Source organism: Protopterus annectens, chromosome 14.part0 (genome assembly GCF_019279795.1).
Source record: "Protopterus annectens isolate FY-2018-M chromosome 14.part0, PAN1.0, whole genome shotgun sequence".
Lineage (NCBI taxonomy): Eukaryota > Metazoa > Chordata > Ceratodontiformes > Protopteridae > Protopterus > Protopterus annectens.
This window is the reverse complement of record NC_056748.1, coordinates 17,289,970-17,307,557: the sequence shown is the minus strand read 5'-3', so window position 1 is coordinate 17,307,557 and position 17,588 is coordinate 17,289,970. Positions and strand designations below refer to the sequence as shown.

At 44.7% G+C, this 17,588-nt stretch overlaps 1 protein-coding gene across 1 annotated transcript in view; it reads left to right on the top strand.

Annotated features, from left to right (window-relative positions):
- Positions 1-17,588, top strand: part of SHOC2 (SHOC2 leucine rich repeat scaffold protein) — a gene marked incomplete in the record, with an annotated part of 832,478 nt that overhangs the window by 721,298 nt on the left and 93,592 nt on the right. The window contains 1 exon segment of the mRNA XM_044055718.1: positions 5,387-5,504. Within this exon segment, the coding sequence (XP_043911653.1) occupies positions 5,387-5,504 (118 nt within the window).

The window sequence follows — 17,588 nt, the reverse complement described above, 5'->3', positions numbered from 1 at the left end:
GGGTTCCTACAGGTCAAAGCAATGGGGTGCCTCTACCTCCAAATCTGGAGGAAACAAAGCACAACCCTACAGTAAGCAGTCTCAATGACTTCTCTCTGCCATCACCAAGCACTTGTCTTTTGGCAGCCCCCTTAGGGGGAAAACTAGCACTTCATGCAAAAAACTGGCAGTTAATTACCCAGGACAAGTGGGTATTAAACATAGTATCCCAGGGATACAGATTTAATTTCCATACCTTGCCAATTCCAAACGGTTGGCTGGATTTGCCACAAAGTCAATGGGCAGAGGCACAGAAACAAGTTACGTCCCTCATGGATATGGGGGCTATTCAGCCAGTACCAAAACTAGAAAAAGGACAAGGGTTTTACTCAAGACTGTTCTTGGTACCCAGAAAAGACGATGCCTGGCGCCCAGTACTGGATTTATCGATTTTGAACACATTCTTGGATATCCCAAATTTCAAAATGCTGACTTTACAACAGCTTCTGCCCATGCTGGGCAAGAACGCTTGGCTAGTGACGCTAGACTTGAGGCATACCTGCATATCCCAATAAAGGGAATTGTGCAGAAGATACTTCCGCTTCAAGGCTGGTTTTATGCATTACCAGTTCTCTGCACTGCCATTTGGCTTATCTACTGCGCCCAGGGTCTTTACAAAAGTGCCTGGTACCAGTAATTGCATTCTGCAGACAAAGAAGCATACAAATCTATCCATACTTGGACGACTGTCTCATTCAAGCAGAAAACAAGGACATTCTTCTTCAACATCTGGCATTTGTAAAAAGGCTTCTAACATGCCTAGGATACACAATAAACGAAAAGAAATCGCAACTGGTACCCCCTCAAAAGATTACATTCCTGAGTGCAAGCTTGAATACAACTGCCCAGATGGAAACAGATGGCAACAAAAACCCAGTTATCTGCAAGACAAATTCTGCAGGCTTTGGGGTTCATGGCATCCTGCATTCTACTAATTCCATATACATGACTGCATATGAGGAAACTACAATGGTACCTAAAAAGTTTATGGAGTCAACATTGTCACAGTCTGGAAACAATGATTCCTCTCATTCCCTGCCTACAACAGGAGTTTCTTTGGTGGGCAGAGACATATCGCTAGAACATGGGATGGTCTTTCACTCTACGCCCTGCAAACTAAGCCCTAACTACAGACGCATCAGACTATGCTTGGGGAGCCCACCTGGCGGGGACATGCATTCAGGGCATATGGAGCCCAAAACAAATGCATCTGCATATCAACCAGAAAGAGATGTTAGCTGTTCAGAATGCCCTGACAGCCTTCAAGGTTTTACTTCATCCAGGACAACCACTGATAGACAGACAACACCACGGTTATGTGGTACTTAAACATGCAGGGGGGCACACATTCCTACCCCCTTTGCAGACTAGCCATGGCATTGTGGGACACAGCCTTGAGTTACCAAGTACATCTTCAAGCTCAATTCCTGCCAGGAAAACAAAATACCCTGGCAGACGACCTAAGCAGAGATCTTATGGACCCTCACGAGTGGAAACTGGATCCACAAGTGTTCAACATGATAACAGAGAAATGGGGGAGTCCGGACATAGATCTGTTTGCCTCTCCCCAGAACTATCAACTGGACAAATTTTGTACAAGGACTTATCACAGACAAGCATGGAAAGTGGATGCCCTATCCTTCAGTTGGAAAAACCTATCAGTCTACGCCTTTCCTCCTCTGCGTCGTCTTCCCAAGGTCCTACTAAAAGTCAGACAGGAAAAAACAAAAATTATCCTAATTGCCCCGGTCCGGCCTCGCCAGCACTGGTACCCAATTCTAAGGAATATGTCTCAACTCCCTCCTTGGTACTTGCCTCAAATACCTCATATACTGTCTCAGCAGAACAATCAAATTCTGCACAATCCGCTCCAAACTCTGAACTTGGCAGCATGGCTGATCATGTAATTATTCAAACAACACTTCTCCGTAAATCTGTGATGGATGTCATTTTGGAAGCCAGAAGGCCTAGTACTAGAAAATCCTATGCTGATAAATGGAAGAGATTCTGTGCTTGGAACCAAGCACAAGGGACTGGCACAGCAAAGCCAAATATTCCTCAGATTTTACAATACTTGACTGAGATGCTTGACAAGGGGACTAACTTTTTCATCTATAAAAATCCATGCCTCTGCCATCTCTGCTCATTACATTACAGAGCCTCCCATCTTTTCTCATCCTCTGCTAAAACAGCATCTTAGAGGGCCAAAAATTTAAGGCCTCCCAGAAGATCACCAACTCCTGCATGGGACCTCAATTTTGTGCTGGAAAAGCTCACCATGCCTCCATTTGAACCAGCAGCTACTACAGATATAAAGTTTTTATCTTGGAAAACAGCTTTCCTTCTGATAATCACTTAAGCAAGAAGGGTTTCAGAACTACAGGCCCTCATGGCTGTGGAGCCTTTTATTATATTTTACCTAGACAGGGTGTCCCTCAGGACCAATCCTTCCTTTATGCCTAAGGTGGTCTCCAGTGTGGCTTCTTAACCAAACCATTCACTTGTCAACTTTTTACCCAAATCTGCAGAATAAGGGGGAGCGGATTCTGCATTCCTTGGACGTACACAGACAACTAAGATTCTGCTTAAACAGAACCAAATCTCTAAGAGAGTCTGAGCAGCTACTGGTGGCATTTGCTGCAGGATCAGAGAGAAAGGCTATTTCAAAGCAGACTTTTTCAAAGTGGATAAGCCACTGCATTCGTTTCTACCATTTGCATCATGGCAAGCAGGTGCCCAAGGGAATCACGTCCTATTCCACCAGGGCTGCATCTACCTCAGCAGCTTTCCTCAGAGGGGTACCAACCAAAGACCTTCTAAAAACAGCTACTTGGAGCGCTCTTCATACTTTTACAAAGCATTATCATTTGCCTCTCTTCGCTAAGTACAGGGCAGGCTTTGCCATTGCAGTTCTGCAGGGCCTTATAGCCGCTCCTAATGCTATTTAGTTCCATCCTCCCATCGATAGCTGTGGGACTCTACCCAGATGTAATGACTGCAACAGTGAAACTTGAAGAACATAGTACAGTTGTGTACACTTACCATAAATGTAGATGTTCGAGTGTATTCACTGTTGCAGTCCGGGTTACCCAGCCGCCATCCCCCTTTATTCTGGAGCTTCTCTTTCCTTCACTGTTTTCTACAGCCTTTGTGGTGTATTTGCTTTTAGATGAAGGTAAAGTTTATGTTGTTACAATGGCATGTGTATGTATACATATATACATCCGGGGCAAGAAAAAACTAAAGAAAATGGTGTTGGCTGCCTGTTTTATACCCCTGACGTCATGGAAGAAGAGAAAGCAACTGATGCAGGACCCAAGACTTTGGTATTCAGGCCGACTGAGGCAACCTGCCGCAGATACCCAAATGTGTAATGACTGCAACAGTGAATACACTCAAACATCTACATTTATGGTAAGTGTACACAACTGTACTATATTTGTAGATCACCATGGAGGGTCCCCCTATTAGAGCAGTTAATATAGTAAAAATATCTTGTTGGTTACAGCAGTTAGGTATACAAAAACATTTATCTAATAGAGTTTGCAGCTTTCATTGATTTTACTTGTTTGGAAACGTAAGATTTCTAGTGGAGTCACTTCCCCAGTAGGACATTTCATATATGCATTTTTTTCTTAGAATTCAAATGTCTGTAGTTAACTTGTAGTAATCCATTCATAATCTGTTCTTTTACCAGTGCAAGTATCATCTTTGTCATGGGTATCACTACTTGCATTTGTTTAATTTCTTCCTAGTGATGTACATTTTTTCCTTGGTATATTATTTTATTCACATGCTTTCAGACTTCATTATTTTACAGCATTGCAGAAATATCAATTCATGTGTCCTGTGTATTAAATGAAAATAGCTGTTACATATGCTTTTGTGGAGAAGTTTGTTTCTCTGTTTTGTTCTTAACCCATTCTTTGCGAATATAAGTTAACCTGTATGACCTTTCATCATTGCTTAAGAGTTTTAACACGCACACCAGTGAGGTATCTTAGATTACAGACTAACTTTCTGTGCAAGTTCTCCAGAGAAACGTCATTATTCTGATAAACTTGGAATAAAGACTGTGAAACTAGAGTACACAAGACTGAATGCAGTGACTTGACAGCTAGGTTGAAACGAGTCCAGTCCTAGTGGGATGCAATGTAAGAGTAGGGAAGACTATGTGGAGAGAGGAGGCTAGGTAAATGGGAATAGCACAGTAAACTAATTATTAGTTATAATTATTACTACTGCCACTACTTGTAGTATAGTCAATTATATTGTTCACACGTGGGACAGAAAAGTAGACCTGCTTGGCTTTCTTTGTTCTCACATCCGTTCAAAAGCATAAATAGTTATTGAACTCTAAATGTAGTTCTTCACCTTTTGTAGCTCCTTTGCTCGGCATTTTGCTGGATTTGAATACACACATTTGTTAAATGGAGTTAGCATATGATGCTGTTGAGAATTCTTTAATGCTTTTTTTTGTATTTGTAGTTTGCAGGTATTCTTTATCATAGCATTGGTTTAAAGTGAGAGAGTTTTAAAAAATGAGAAAGAAAAGGTTTTTTGACATAAAGGGATAAAGCCCTGTGACCCAAATGGCTAAATTTCAGAGTGGCTGACGTTCTCGCTCTTTTTGGGGTTATTGATTTGCTGATGGCAGTGAATACAGCCAGGACTGGGGACTTGAGCTTAGTCATCTAAAGCCAGTGATACTAGCCCTCATTAATAAGATGTGGGTGGAAGTGTACACATACCGAGAGGGCATAGGATGCCAGTGATAAGGTTTGGTCCATTAGAAATATGTCATCTCCAAGATGCCAGCACAAACCTACTTCATTGACTGCCTGAGTGATGTCGCTTCTGGTTGGGTGTTGCCTGTATACTAGGAATACCCAGTACAGAGTGCAAGACTGATGAGGAAGACCTGCGATGTTCATTAGTCGTGGAGATAAATAACCTGTTATAAGGTGCAGATACACTTTTGATATTTGCAACTGCTTACACCTCAAAGACTGGTTACAGACAGTGGCTGTCGCTTCTGGTTGGGTGTTGCCTGTATACTAGGAATACCCAGTACAGAGTGCAAGACTGATGAGGAAGACCTGCGATGTTCATTAGTCATGGAGATAAATAACCTGTTATAAGGTGCAGATACACTTTTGATATTTGCAACTGCTTACACCTCAGACTGGTTACAGACAGTGGCTGTCTTCAGTTTAGAGTGACTTTCCCAGTTAAGAGCTGTGCATTTCAGACATGCACAAGAAGATAGTACTGGTGATGTACTAAAAATGTTACAATTTTACTGTCTCATTCTGCTTGTAATTTTTGCAGTTTGTTTGTTTTGTAGAAACTGGTGCTGACAAACAATCAACTGACCACCCTTCCCAGAGGCATTGGTCATCTAACCAACCTCACATATCTAGGACTAGGAGAGAATCTTCTAACCCACCTCCCAGAGGAGATTGGTAAGAAATATTTTGAGGTTTTTCTCATAGTTGCCGTATTAATGTGTGATAGTGGTAAATGCAGTTCATCCTCAAAATTGTCCCCAAGATTTTAAGAAGACCAGAAGAATGTGTTTCAGCCGTAGTTTACCTTCATTTAAGAATGTATGTATGGCATTATTTCATGCATTTTATTGATAAGGGGAAAACTTTACATCTGATGTTCTACTTACCAGTGTCTGCAATTATCTAATCAATTTTTCAAGCAGGTAATGTCATTTTGTTTGTAGGTAACCATTCAAAGTTGATACTGTGTTTTCCGTCTTCAGGCTTGGAGTGGTAATAATAATTTAACATTTTAAGAGAATTAATACATTTGCTAAAGTAAGATGACGCTAAGCACTCAAGATTTTCTGCTACAGAAATTTCTTTAAGTAAAAAATTAAGTCTGAGAAGAGAAGATCAAGAATTGGTAAAGGGCCGCAAAAAACAAAGACTTGTCTTTCTAAAATGATAACGAAATTACAAGTGATTTTGGGAAAGAGAAGAATGGGAAATTACTCCAACTTCTGATGCTTATCACAAGTCATTGCTGCAGTAGCTTATACCTATCTAGGTTGTATCTTACCAAGGTTGTATAGCTGATCAGTCTTCCAAAGCCTTTGCCTCTGTCTGCACATGTTCCCAGGTTACTGTTAGCATGAGCTGAAAGTGGGAAACGGCTGCCTGGGCAACAGAATATCCAAGTACTTTTTTGCAGCCTTTGAGAACACTTCTCTTGGTTCTTCAAGGGATCAATGATCAGCTTTCTTCCATTGCTGGGCTAGTAAATTCCCTTCATGGAGTTCCTTCCACTTATTTTTCTGTTTTAACTATAATTGTGAAGGGTCCCTTTAAGAACACCGACAATAGCACTGATTTAGTCCTGTATCAGAAACTGCAAGTACCTGGCTGTCTGGACACGGCTTAATGATTTAGGCACTATTTCTGGGGAAAAGGGTGGTGTTTGAGTGATTTATTGGGACTTGTGTAGTCAAAGAAAAGTGTAAGTTTTTTGTGTTTTTGCACACTTTGTGACAACTTGCATGTTTTACCAACTCCTTCCAGCTCTGTTTACCATGATTTAGACTTTCGGCTATAGGACAGAGCAAATCAACAGTACCTTGCTTTCTACTCCTCCAGTGACTAAGAAATAAAATCTGAACAGGAGCTCTTGTTTACACTGCAGATTCAGACTATGCCTCAGACGTTAATGGGTGATTGTGTTGTGATCACTGGTTGCTCTTCAGATCAGTCATTTTTACTTTTTTTCCCTGGATCCCTCTGGTGTAGCCCTTTTTGCCATAATGGACTGGGAGTTAGCCACGTCCTCAACGAGAGTTTCATCTGGCATCTCTGTATAGCTGAGGGAAGAGACCTGTTCCACAGAATGAGGTTAGCATCCTTGTGTTGGTTGCTTTTTAGGGCTGTTAATAGAAAGAATATGCTTAAACTTAATTTGTTGTCTTCCAACTCTATTCTTGTTAAGAGCAATTTATTTTTTGGCTCAAGAGTTATTGCAGGCTTTAAAACCTTTAGAAAGTAATGTTAATGTGGTAAAATGGACCCCCCTCTAATGTAGGGAAGGGGAAATGGCATCCGTTACTTCTGACGACATCCCTGTCTCTGATTCTGAAGAAGGTATTCCTCAAAATTTCCTATAGATGAATTTTCTTTTTTTGAACTATGTCTGGAATGAATAAACTGTTTAAATGGGAACAAGTTGATATTCCTTCCTCTGAGGAAGTATGACATTGTTCATATGGTTGGACCAGTAATGATATTTGTTCCTGTCCTTTTCCCAGTCCTAGAGGATGTATTTCCAGTAGCTTGTGCTGAAACACAAACATCCCATTCCTAAAAAAGCTTAGACTTTGTGAGGTCCCTCTGCCATATAAGTATTTATTCTTTCTTCCCAGATCTGATTCTTCAACTATGACTACTTCTAGACTAGTTGCTAACAAACATCTGATAAATGCTAATCCTTCCCCTTCTTACAAAAATGGGAAAGCCTTTGACAGATTTGGTAAGATACTTTATTCTTCTACAACATTGACCTTCATAGGTCTAAATTGTCAGACTAATATGTTGAAGTAAATGTTAAATTGTTTTGCCAATGTCAGGGATTTTTTCTGTTTCTTGCCATCTGCTTGACAGCACAGTTTATTTGAATTTCCATTGTTTTGTAGTTGACTAAACATGCTTTTAAATGTATTTATGGTTGTGCTAACTCTGTTTCCATGGCAGCTACTAATATTGCTGTTCTGTGGCATTTTCCTTATTTTATTTAACATTTGTTGACTGGGAAAGTCCAACTAGGTTCCACAGAGCCTGTTTTCAGCAGAGGCCCGGGGAGAAATGCTCCAGATGCATGTCTTTGGAATGTGGGAGGAAACCGGAGTACCCGGAGAAAACCCACGCGAACACAGGGAGAACATGCAAACTCCACACAGAAGGTATCCCAGCCGAGAATCGAACCAGAGGACCTCTTGCTGTGAGGCGACAACATTAACCGCTGCACCACTGTGCCGCCCAGTTTTTTTTCTTGGGTGTATATGAAGAAATTTTCTAAATATGTTAAATCTGAAATCTTAGACTCTCCTATAGATAAGGAAATTCTCTTTTGGACCTCTGTTACCCAGGTGTGCAAATAATTTGGTGAAAGAGGGAAGCTTATTTAGAGGAATACAAAAATATTTCAGTCCTCCATTTCCCAGGGCACTAAACCCTCTGCTTCTTTTTCTAAAAAGGATAAAAATAATCTCAGCAGATGTCCTATTCCCATGTTGCAGTAGAGGTCCCCGCCTAGGTGACCCAAACGTCTGGACAGTATACCAAAGACTTAAGTTACTGCAAGGTATGTGTGACGTTCCACATAGAACAGCCAATGTCGGCCATAAAAGTGACATCTGCACATACCATCCTCAGAACATTAGTTCCGCCAGTCTGAACAACAGCTTCCACCATTCGTCTGATCTCCAAAAGTTTTCTGCAATTCAGATAAGTGCCCTGTTGGGGAAAGCCTTTAATTGCGCTTTTGCTACTGCATGCTTATTGGAGGGTAATGTCATCCAAGAAGAGCTAATGTCATCCAAGAAGAGCTAGTACCACTATGGAAGACAGATTCCACACAGACAACCACGACCAGTGTCTCTTCTGTCTGGGTTCCATTCACGACTACAAGGTCTGTGCCATCTGTCAGGCGTTCGTCCATAAAACACTCCACAGTTGTCTGTCTGCCCTTAATATATATCTATATCTTGAAAACCAGAGACTAAAGTGACTAGTGCTAGGTTTGGAAGGTACTCCAGGTCAGTCGGGTGAGCCCCTGAAGAAAAAGGCAAGACCTGAATTTTAGGCTGCACCTCTGATCCTGAACACCCCTCTCAAGGCTGGTGAAGGCCCGGAGGTATGTACGGTGTCAGGTTCCCCTCCTTTGGTGGGTACTGATTTAGAAGCTACCGGGGAGGGGGTTCCTTCAGCATGTCCGCAGAGTTATCACAGATGTCTTGTATGGATGGTAAAGGGGAACCATGTCTCACTCCTTCAAATGTTCCTTGTAGTACTTCTCCTACACTTTCCATTGAGGTTTTGCCAACATTGGGTCTGGAACCTAGGCCTTTGTCAGCCCTTCCATCTCAGCCTAGGGTAGACCCTTCCTCTTGAGGAAATACAAATACTGGCAAGCCTTTTCACAAGGGATTTTGAATGCCTTTCTGGTACTTGGGCCTTCCACTTTGCAACCACCTACTCCAGTATCTCCTATTTCCCCTCCACCTAGGATTACATCCGCTGAACAAGAGGCCTCTGAAGAAGATGAATAATCTTCAGATGAGTCCCTGGCCTGCTCCACTCAATACTTTTCCCTGGGTTATGCTTCCCCTGAAATTGTTTACAACTGTGGAGGTTCTCCTGAAGAGGATATTACGTTTGGAGAAACTATCTCCAGAATGTGGGAAAGCTCCCATGTTTTGAAAGTACAAAAGAGGTGCTATAAGACCTCTTACAAAAATATTTTCCTGCTCCTTCAGCCCTTCCACCTGTTTTACCAGATTTTCAAGATGCCTGTCTTGCAGCATCAAAAAACCCTGACTCTCAAACTCCTGCTCCTAAAAGGCGAGGCAGGTTCTATAAAGTCCCTGAAGCCAGTAGTTACTTGTACAAAATGTTGTCTTGCAGACCCAGCTGTGCTCTCTCTCTTTTGCTAAAACCACTAATTTACTGCCCTCCACATATTTCCTGCCCTCAGATAAGGGCAGTAAAATGAGGGAGAGAATTGAAAAAAGGTCTGTACCTCATCTACTCTGGCTTTTAGGGCCATTAATTATCAGACACACATGTTTAAGTATGTTCTGGCCATACTTTCACAGGCCTCTAAATTGCTGGCAGATCTCCCAGACTGCAGCAAAATCCCGGCTTTCTTCCCTCTTGGCAGTTTCCTCCCAGGTTACCAGGTATTCCATAAAATGCAGTTGTGACGCAGCTGAGATATCTGCAATATCAGCATCTGTTTCTATCCTCAGGAGATGTTCCTGGCTGAGATTGCAGCCTTTGGTGGAGGATTTCAAGGCAAAACTTATGGATGCACCATTGGGCAACACCACCCTGTTTGGTTCTAATGCTGCAGTCCTGTTCAAATCATTTCAATCAGGAACTTAACATATTTTTTGTTACTCCAGTTCCCAAATACCATAGGAACTACCCTTCTAGGCCTTATTTTGTAAGGAAAAAGGCCCACTCACTTTCCCAAAAAAACAAGAAGGGCGCACACACAGGCAGACTCCATCCTCTGCTCAAAAGACCCCTTTCCAGACAAGCCAGGTAGTCTGTGACTACCTGGCAACTTTCTCAGAAATCCCTCTTTCCCAGCGCCTTTCTCATTTCCTTTCAAAATGGGCAAGCATTACCACAGACAAATGGCTCCTGTTGACCAGGGAGGTTACTACATGACTTGGAAAACCACTGTCCACAACTCCCCAAAGGACCAGATCCACCTTTTCCCTTGTGTCATTCAAGACTTGCAAACCAGGGAACCATACAGGAGATTTCTCCTTGGAAAGAGGAAAAGGGTTCTACTCCAGGATGTTCTTAGTTCCCAGTAAAGATGGTCCTTGGACACCAATTTTAGACTTTTCCCAAGTCTGTTACTTCAAGTCCCGACCTTCAGGATGCTCACCCTGCAAACTCCGTTTCCACTCTTACTACCTCAGGCTTACCTGGTTTCCTTAGACATAAAGAATGCATACCTTACATACCCATCCACCCTCTATTCAGGAAATTCTTGCATTTTTCTGTTACATCCTCTCATTTTCAGTTCTTTGCTTTGCCTTTTGGACTCTGTATGGCTCCAGGGGTATTCACAAAGTGTTTGGCTCCTGTCACTGGCTTTTGTAGATTCCAGGGAATTCTCATGTACACTTAAACAGGCAACCTGCTGATTCAAGCAGAATATCCAGACACTTTGCAACAGAACCTTCAAACGGCCATCTCTTTGCTCCACAGTCTGGGGTTCACCATTAACTACAGCAAGTCTTCCCTTCCTCCTTCTCAGGACCAGGTTTTCCTAGGTTGCAGGATGAGAGCAGACCTTATGATGGCTTTCCTGCCTTTGAAAAAGGTGCAGTCACTGCAGACTTACTTCTGTAGTTGCTTTCTATGTCATCTCTGACTGCTAGGGAATTTGTCATCTCTGACTGCTAGGGAATTCTTCAGGATGCTAGGTTTCATGGCTTTGGTTATACCAGTGCTGCCCCTAGCCAGACTCCACATGCGAAAGTTCCACTGGTATCTGAAAACACTTTGGTCCCAGCTTGCTCATCCACCAGAGTTTGTCCTTCCACTTCTTCCCTGATTTAAGAAGGAATAGCTTTGGTGGAGTCAACAAATTTCTCAGAATCCAAGGCTCCCATTCAGCCACTTCCTCCACTTCACGAAATGTTGACAGATGCTTCAGATCTGGGGCGGGGAGCAACTCTGGGGATTCTAAAGGTCCAAGGCCTGTTGTCTCCTTCCATAAGGAAGCAATACATCAACATCAAAGAGATAAAGGGCTCTGATCCTGGCCCTTCAAGCCTTCAGGTAATATCTTCTACCAGGCCATTTGAAGCTGTTCACAGATACCACAGTTCTCGTGTGCGTGTGTGTGTGTGTGTGTGTGTGTGTGTGTGTGTGTGTGTGTGTGTGTCAGTCAATGTCTTATCTACTCTACAGATTAGCAATCCAATCTTGCTTGGGAGATTGCTCTTCAAGCAAAGGTAACTTTGACCGCTGTTTCTATTTTCTCAGCTCAAAATGTTCAGGCAGTTGCACTCAGCAGATCCATGACACAATCTGATGAATGGATGATCCACAGGGATGTGTTTCTGGGCATTCTTCACCATTGAGCTACACCTCAAATAGATGTCTTTGCCTCCCAAAGTTCTGTACCAGAGTCCCAAACCCTCTGATTTGGAAGGTGGACATCCTGTCATTTCCATGGAAAGGGGTTGTTTCTCTACGCATTCCCTCCTACCCCCTAATTTTGAAAGTCCTACTGAAGATACAGGACAAACCAAAAATCTAATTGGTGACCCACTTTTGGCCAAGACAGTATTGGTTCCCTCTCCTGCAGTTAGCCAAGAGCAGTCATCACAAGTTACCTTACAGGGTGAATCTACTCAGACAAGAAAAGGAATCTCTTATTCATCCACATTTAGCAACACTGGACCTGAGTGTGTGGGTGATAGGCTTCTGATTCTTTTCAGGCACCTCTTCTCAGGGGATGTGCTTCTAGTCCTGCAGGAGGCTTGGAAACTGAATACAAGGAGATCCTACTTGCCCAAATGGAAGAGGTTCTCCATCTGGTGTCTTGATAAGAGACTAGATCCATTTTCAGTGGATATTCTCCTAGTCCTTTTACTTGTGTGAACCGTGCAAGACTGGACTGGCTTATTCTTCATTTAAAGCCATTTATCAGCCATTTCTGCATGTCTGCCTTTGTCCCCTCCCCTTGGCTTCTATACTTGATGTGACACCTGTGCCCTGGCCCAGCAATCAAGGAGACTCCATCCTCACCACTAACACCAATGAGGGGTGTCTTATATAGGAGGAAAGGATAACTACACACAGTGAAGTCCAATTTCCCTTAAGAGCACACAGAGATCACAGTCAGTCCGGGGCTGGTCACTCCCTTGGTCTCCAGGTCCCCAATAAGACTCCCCACTGGCACAGCTATAGGGTCCAGATCTCAGCCAAGTGGGCAAGCTAAAACCTCCAGCACCCCTTGTCCAACCAGTGCTTCGTGTCCCTGCCCAAGTAGCTTTGACACACACTTTGAGAAGAGTTTATGAAACCACACAGACATTCCTGGGGATAGGCTGGCACAGATTCTCCATCTGTGCCTCTTTATCCCAGACTATACGGTAGTACCAGCTGCCACCACCCACTAATATTTATCAGCTACTCAGAGGCCCTTAAAAAGGTGTCCAATTATTACTGTGCAATATTATTTTCCAGTTGGTAGTATAGCCCAGGGCTAAAGCTGTTGGAGTGGCTTTGTACAGTTTTACCAAAGGCATGCAAGTACTCTTTGTTTGTGTCTTTCGGCTTTTCCCGGTTAGGGGTCGCCACAGCGGAACTCCGGTCCGCTAATGATTGGCAGTTGATTTTTATGTACCGGCTTGCCAGGCCTGACGCACAACCTTCAACGAAGGTACGCCCATTCACGCATGTCTCCACGCAGAAGACACTCTAGCTGAGAGTCGAACCGGACAGCGTCTTACTGTGAGGCGACAATGCTACCGCAGCACCACCACCGCGGATCTAAAGGCATGCAAGTACTCTAAAGAGCTTAAATTATCTCTACAAAACAGCCACAGTTGAAAGGGTTTAAAAATATTTAATAACAAATAGTCAAAACACAAGACAATACTTGTTACTACACAGTGCTAGTCAAGAGTTCAGAGATCACAGAGAAATGCTTAAAGTAATTCAGTAGTACAGTTCTGACATCACAGAAAAAGTCTAATTTTTAGTTTCTAGCTATTTCTAAGAGAAAACACAAGTCTGCAATAAACGTACATATAATAGAGCAAGACAGTGCTGGTGAGTTGGATGGCCAAGACAAAAGTGCTTAATGATCTCTGATTCTGTTTTTAAAATCACATTCCTGGTTCACATTACATCATTCTTCACACTTCCTTGGGTTCCCAGGCTAACTGAAACTACATTTGCATTCTTCACCTCTGGGCAGAAACGAGAGCAGTATAAAGGACATTTATGCATGCAAATTCTGGCCATTAACTCTGGCCTTAAAACAATAGGCAGGATGCCTCACTCTAGACTTATTGGCTCTGAGTTTTAACATCAGAGGGTCACAACTTGCTTTACTTGGTCAGTAGAGTGCACTGTTGGAACATTTTTTCCAGTTACACATGTAACACTATTTTTACCATTTAAGACAACAAACCTGTGGTTTACAATGTTAAGTTGTCAATCTCGCCTTCATTTTTGCTGGATGGGTTCGGAGCCGATCCTCGGCTCAGACTCGGCACTTGCTTTAGCTTAGGAACTCCTTTTACCAGCTTGAGGCAACCCTATATCCCATGATGCAAGGCGGAACTACCTCAGATCTCGTTTGCCGCTTAGCGAAAGAGGTCTCCTTTACCAGCAGAGGTAAGTGAATTTCTTGTAAAAGAAAGAGAAGCTTAGTTAGTATTTTTATTTTCCCTTTTTTAGTCATAGTGCAGCCTGTAGTGATTACAGCCCACCCTATTCCCTTATTTTTCAAACTTTATAACTTCTTTTTAAACCTTAGTGTAAAAGTTTTTAGTTAGGCCTTAAACCCCAGTTGTTAATCCCTTCCTGTGTGTTGTGTGTAGGGGATTAATTTGTGTGTTTGTTGGGGTTTGTCTGTGTTTCTTCCACCTAGGATATGTCTAGGGAAGGCAAGGTCTCAGGCTTCAAGAAGTGTGACTCGTGCTGTCAGAAAATGTCTCTGACAGGCGGTCACACTTCTTGTGTTTATTGCCTGGGGCCTTTGCACCTGCAGGACTCCTGTGCTTTGTGTCACTCCTTTAGCCAGAGAGTCCTGCAGGAAAGGAGGAACAAACTTATCCTCCGTGGCTTACTTAAGCCAGAAGGTTCTCCCTCGAAGGCAGGGTCTGGGAAACCTAAGCCACCGAAGGCTCAGGCTTCAGTATCTAAGCCTCCTCCGGTGGCTCTGGCTCCGTCAGAGCCGAGATCGGCTCCGGCTGGAACCGATGTATCTGCCTCGAAGGTAGTGGGTTCGGTGCCGGCTGGCTCCGATACCTTATCTACTGTAGCCTTGTCAGCTCCGGCTGGAGCCGACACTTTATCCAGCATCGGAGCCGAGAAACCTTCGGCTCCATCTGGAGTTCAGGGGACTTCGGCTCCGATGGCTCCGTCCCGGAAGAGATCTCGGTCCCTTTCGTTACTGAGTATCCACTCGGCTCCGGGGTCTCCTCTTTTGTCGGAGTGGAGCCACCGGAGCCGATCTTCGAGATCTTCCAGGCTGTCTGACCACGACTTGGAGAGGGTGGTAAGCAGGCTGTTGAAGTCTCAGGCACTGGCCCAAATGCTCCATAGCCCGTCTCATCAGACGTCGGCTATAGCCTCACCCCTTGAACTTCCTCCTCCGACTCCACATCGCAGTTCGGAGCCAGAGCTTCTCGGGACAGCGACTGTTTCGGTGCCGGAGCCGATACATCCTTCGGCTCCGTCATCCTCGGCTCCGATCTCCTCCTTGAGACCTTCCTTGGAGGGATCCGGTCGTCAGGTTTCCACTGTCGGCTCCGAGGGGGCTAGTGGCATCGGACCCTTGTCCGACCCCGCTCTCCCTCTCGGGGCTTCGGTAAGCTCGGCGCCGACATCGGCCTCGAGCCTTCCTCTCACTGGAGCCGGGCATTCCTGTTTCCTCGGAGCGGGGATATTCCGGTCTCCCGGGGAGGGGAGCCTTTGAGGTGATGAGGAGTGTCCTGGCCTCTGAGCCTGGTCAACGGTCCATCCCTCTAGCTCCTCCCTCATCAGTGCCTGCAGATGCCTCTTGCCAGCCTCTTGCTCTCAGGCCCAGGGATCCATCGCCCCAGGTTTCCCCATTGGGAATTTCCTCCTCTTCCGAGGTTTCTCCTGATCCTGCAGGGGAACCCCCTCGGAAGAGGACGTGTAAGAGGAAACACACAGACTCCCCTGAGTCTACTACATCTGATACCGACTTAGATGAGTCGGAGGGTTCCCCATGGTCCCCCTCTGAGGATGTCTCCTTTTCAGACATCCTTGAGCTCCTCAAACAGAGGGGGAATTGGCCCTGTATTGACCCCTCCGAGGATGAGTCGGTATACCTGGAGCCTTTTGGATCCCGACCCTCCACCTCCTGGGTGTCTCCGCCTTTCGACCCACTGATGCAGGTAGTGGCTCGGAAGGCGTGGGCGGCTCCAGATTCTGTGGAACCTGTCCCCAGGAGACCATCCAAATTCATCACGGCCCCTTCGGACAAACAGTTCCTTTCCAAGGGTGTCTCTGGATGCTATGGTGGTGGCGGCGGCCACTAAGAAGGAACTGGCGGATCCTTCAGTACCTGTCCATCCTCCTAACAAGGATTCTAGGACCATGGACAGGTATGGAAAGCAGATGTTTTCTTCAGCGACCTTTGCTATGCGTTCGCTGAATTATCTTTGTCACTTCACCAGGCTTCAACGAGATGTTCTCAAGGAACTGGGTGAAGTAGTCCAGGATCCTTCTGCTGCTGGGGCTCAGGAAAAGATTGCCTCGCAGCTAGCAATCCTGAATTCCATATCTAACTCCTCCATGCGGCTCATATCCTATGCGGCCGATGGAGCGAGCAGGGCCGCAGGCACAGGAGTTGCTCTTAGGCGCCAAGGCTGGATGCGGCTTTGTAATTTTGGACCCCTTTAAGGTGTCCTTCACTAATACCCCTTTGATGGTTCGGCTTTGTTCGGACCTCAGGTGAAGGATACCTTGACCAGGTGTGAGCAGGACGGTAAAACTCTTTCTGCCGTTGGAGTCCAGTTTTCCACTCCTTCTAGACCATACCCCAACGGTCAGAAGGGGGAGATGTGGTTCCAAAGCCCAAGGAGCTACACCGACACACGTGGTCAGTTTACCCTGAGAGGCAGAGGGGTAACAATAATAGACGCCCCTAGAGGCAGGGGTCCTCAGAACCAGGGCAACAGGGAGTCTCTTCCTGAGAAGCCCTTTCAGCACCCTGAGGTGTTGCCCGACTGTCCACCCTTGGAGGCAGTCGGGAAGGATTTCGCTGTACCCAGTAGCCTGGCAATCCCTATCTCAAGAGATGTGGGTACAGTCGATCATATCCGAGGGTTACAAAATCCCCTTCGAAAGGTATCCAGTACCTCAACAATCCCTTCCAGACATCTCACCCGGTCAAAGGGATTTGGCAGAACAGGAGGTTTCAAAGCTCCTAGAAAAAAGAGCCGTCCAGACTGTGCCGGCAGACCAGGTAGGATCCGGCTCGAGATTCTTTTTGGTCCCCAAAAGGACGGGAGATTGGAGACCAATATTAGACCTGAGCAATCTAAACAGATTTGTCAAGAAGGCAAGATTCCGGATGGTCACGCTTCAGTCCATTCTGCCCTTTCTGGGCAAGGACAACTGGATGTGCTCTATAGACCTTCAGGATGCGTACTATCACATAAAGATTCACAGACGCTCCAGAAGGTTTCTCCGCTTCGGCTAGGGACCAGTCATTACCAATTCAGAGCACTGCCCTTTGGCCTCACTTCAGCCTCCAGAGTGTTTACCAAATGCATGGCAGTGGTCACAGCTCATCTGAGACGTCAAGGATTCCAGGTGTTTCCCTATTTGGACGACTGGCTCCTCTCCGCCACCACCAAGTGTCAGCTTCTTCAGTCCAGAGACTACACTCTACAGCTTTGCAGGAGTTTGGGAATTTCAGTAAATTTGAAAAATCTTCTCTGCTGCCTTGCCAATCTATCACCTTTATAGGCGCAGAATTAAACACCGTCAAAATGTTAGCCAGACTAACAGATCAAAGAATTCTGGACATCCAAAAATTTGTTCGGCTTCTAT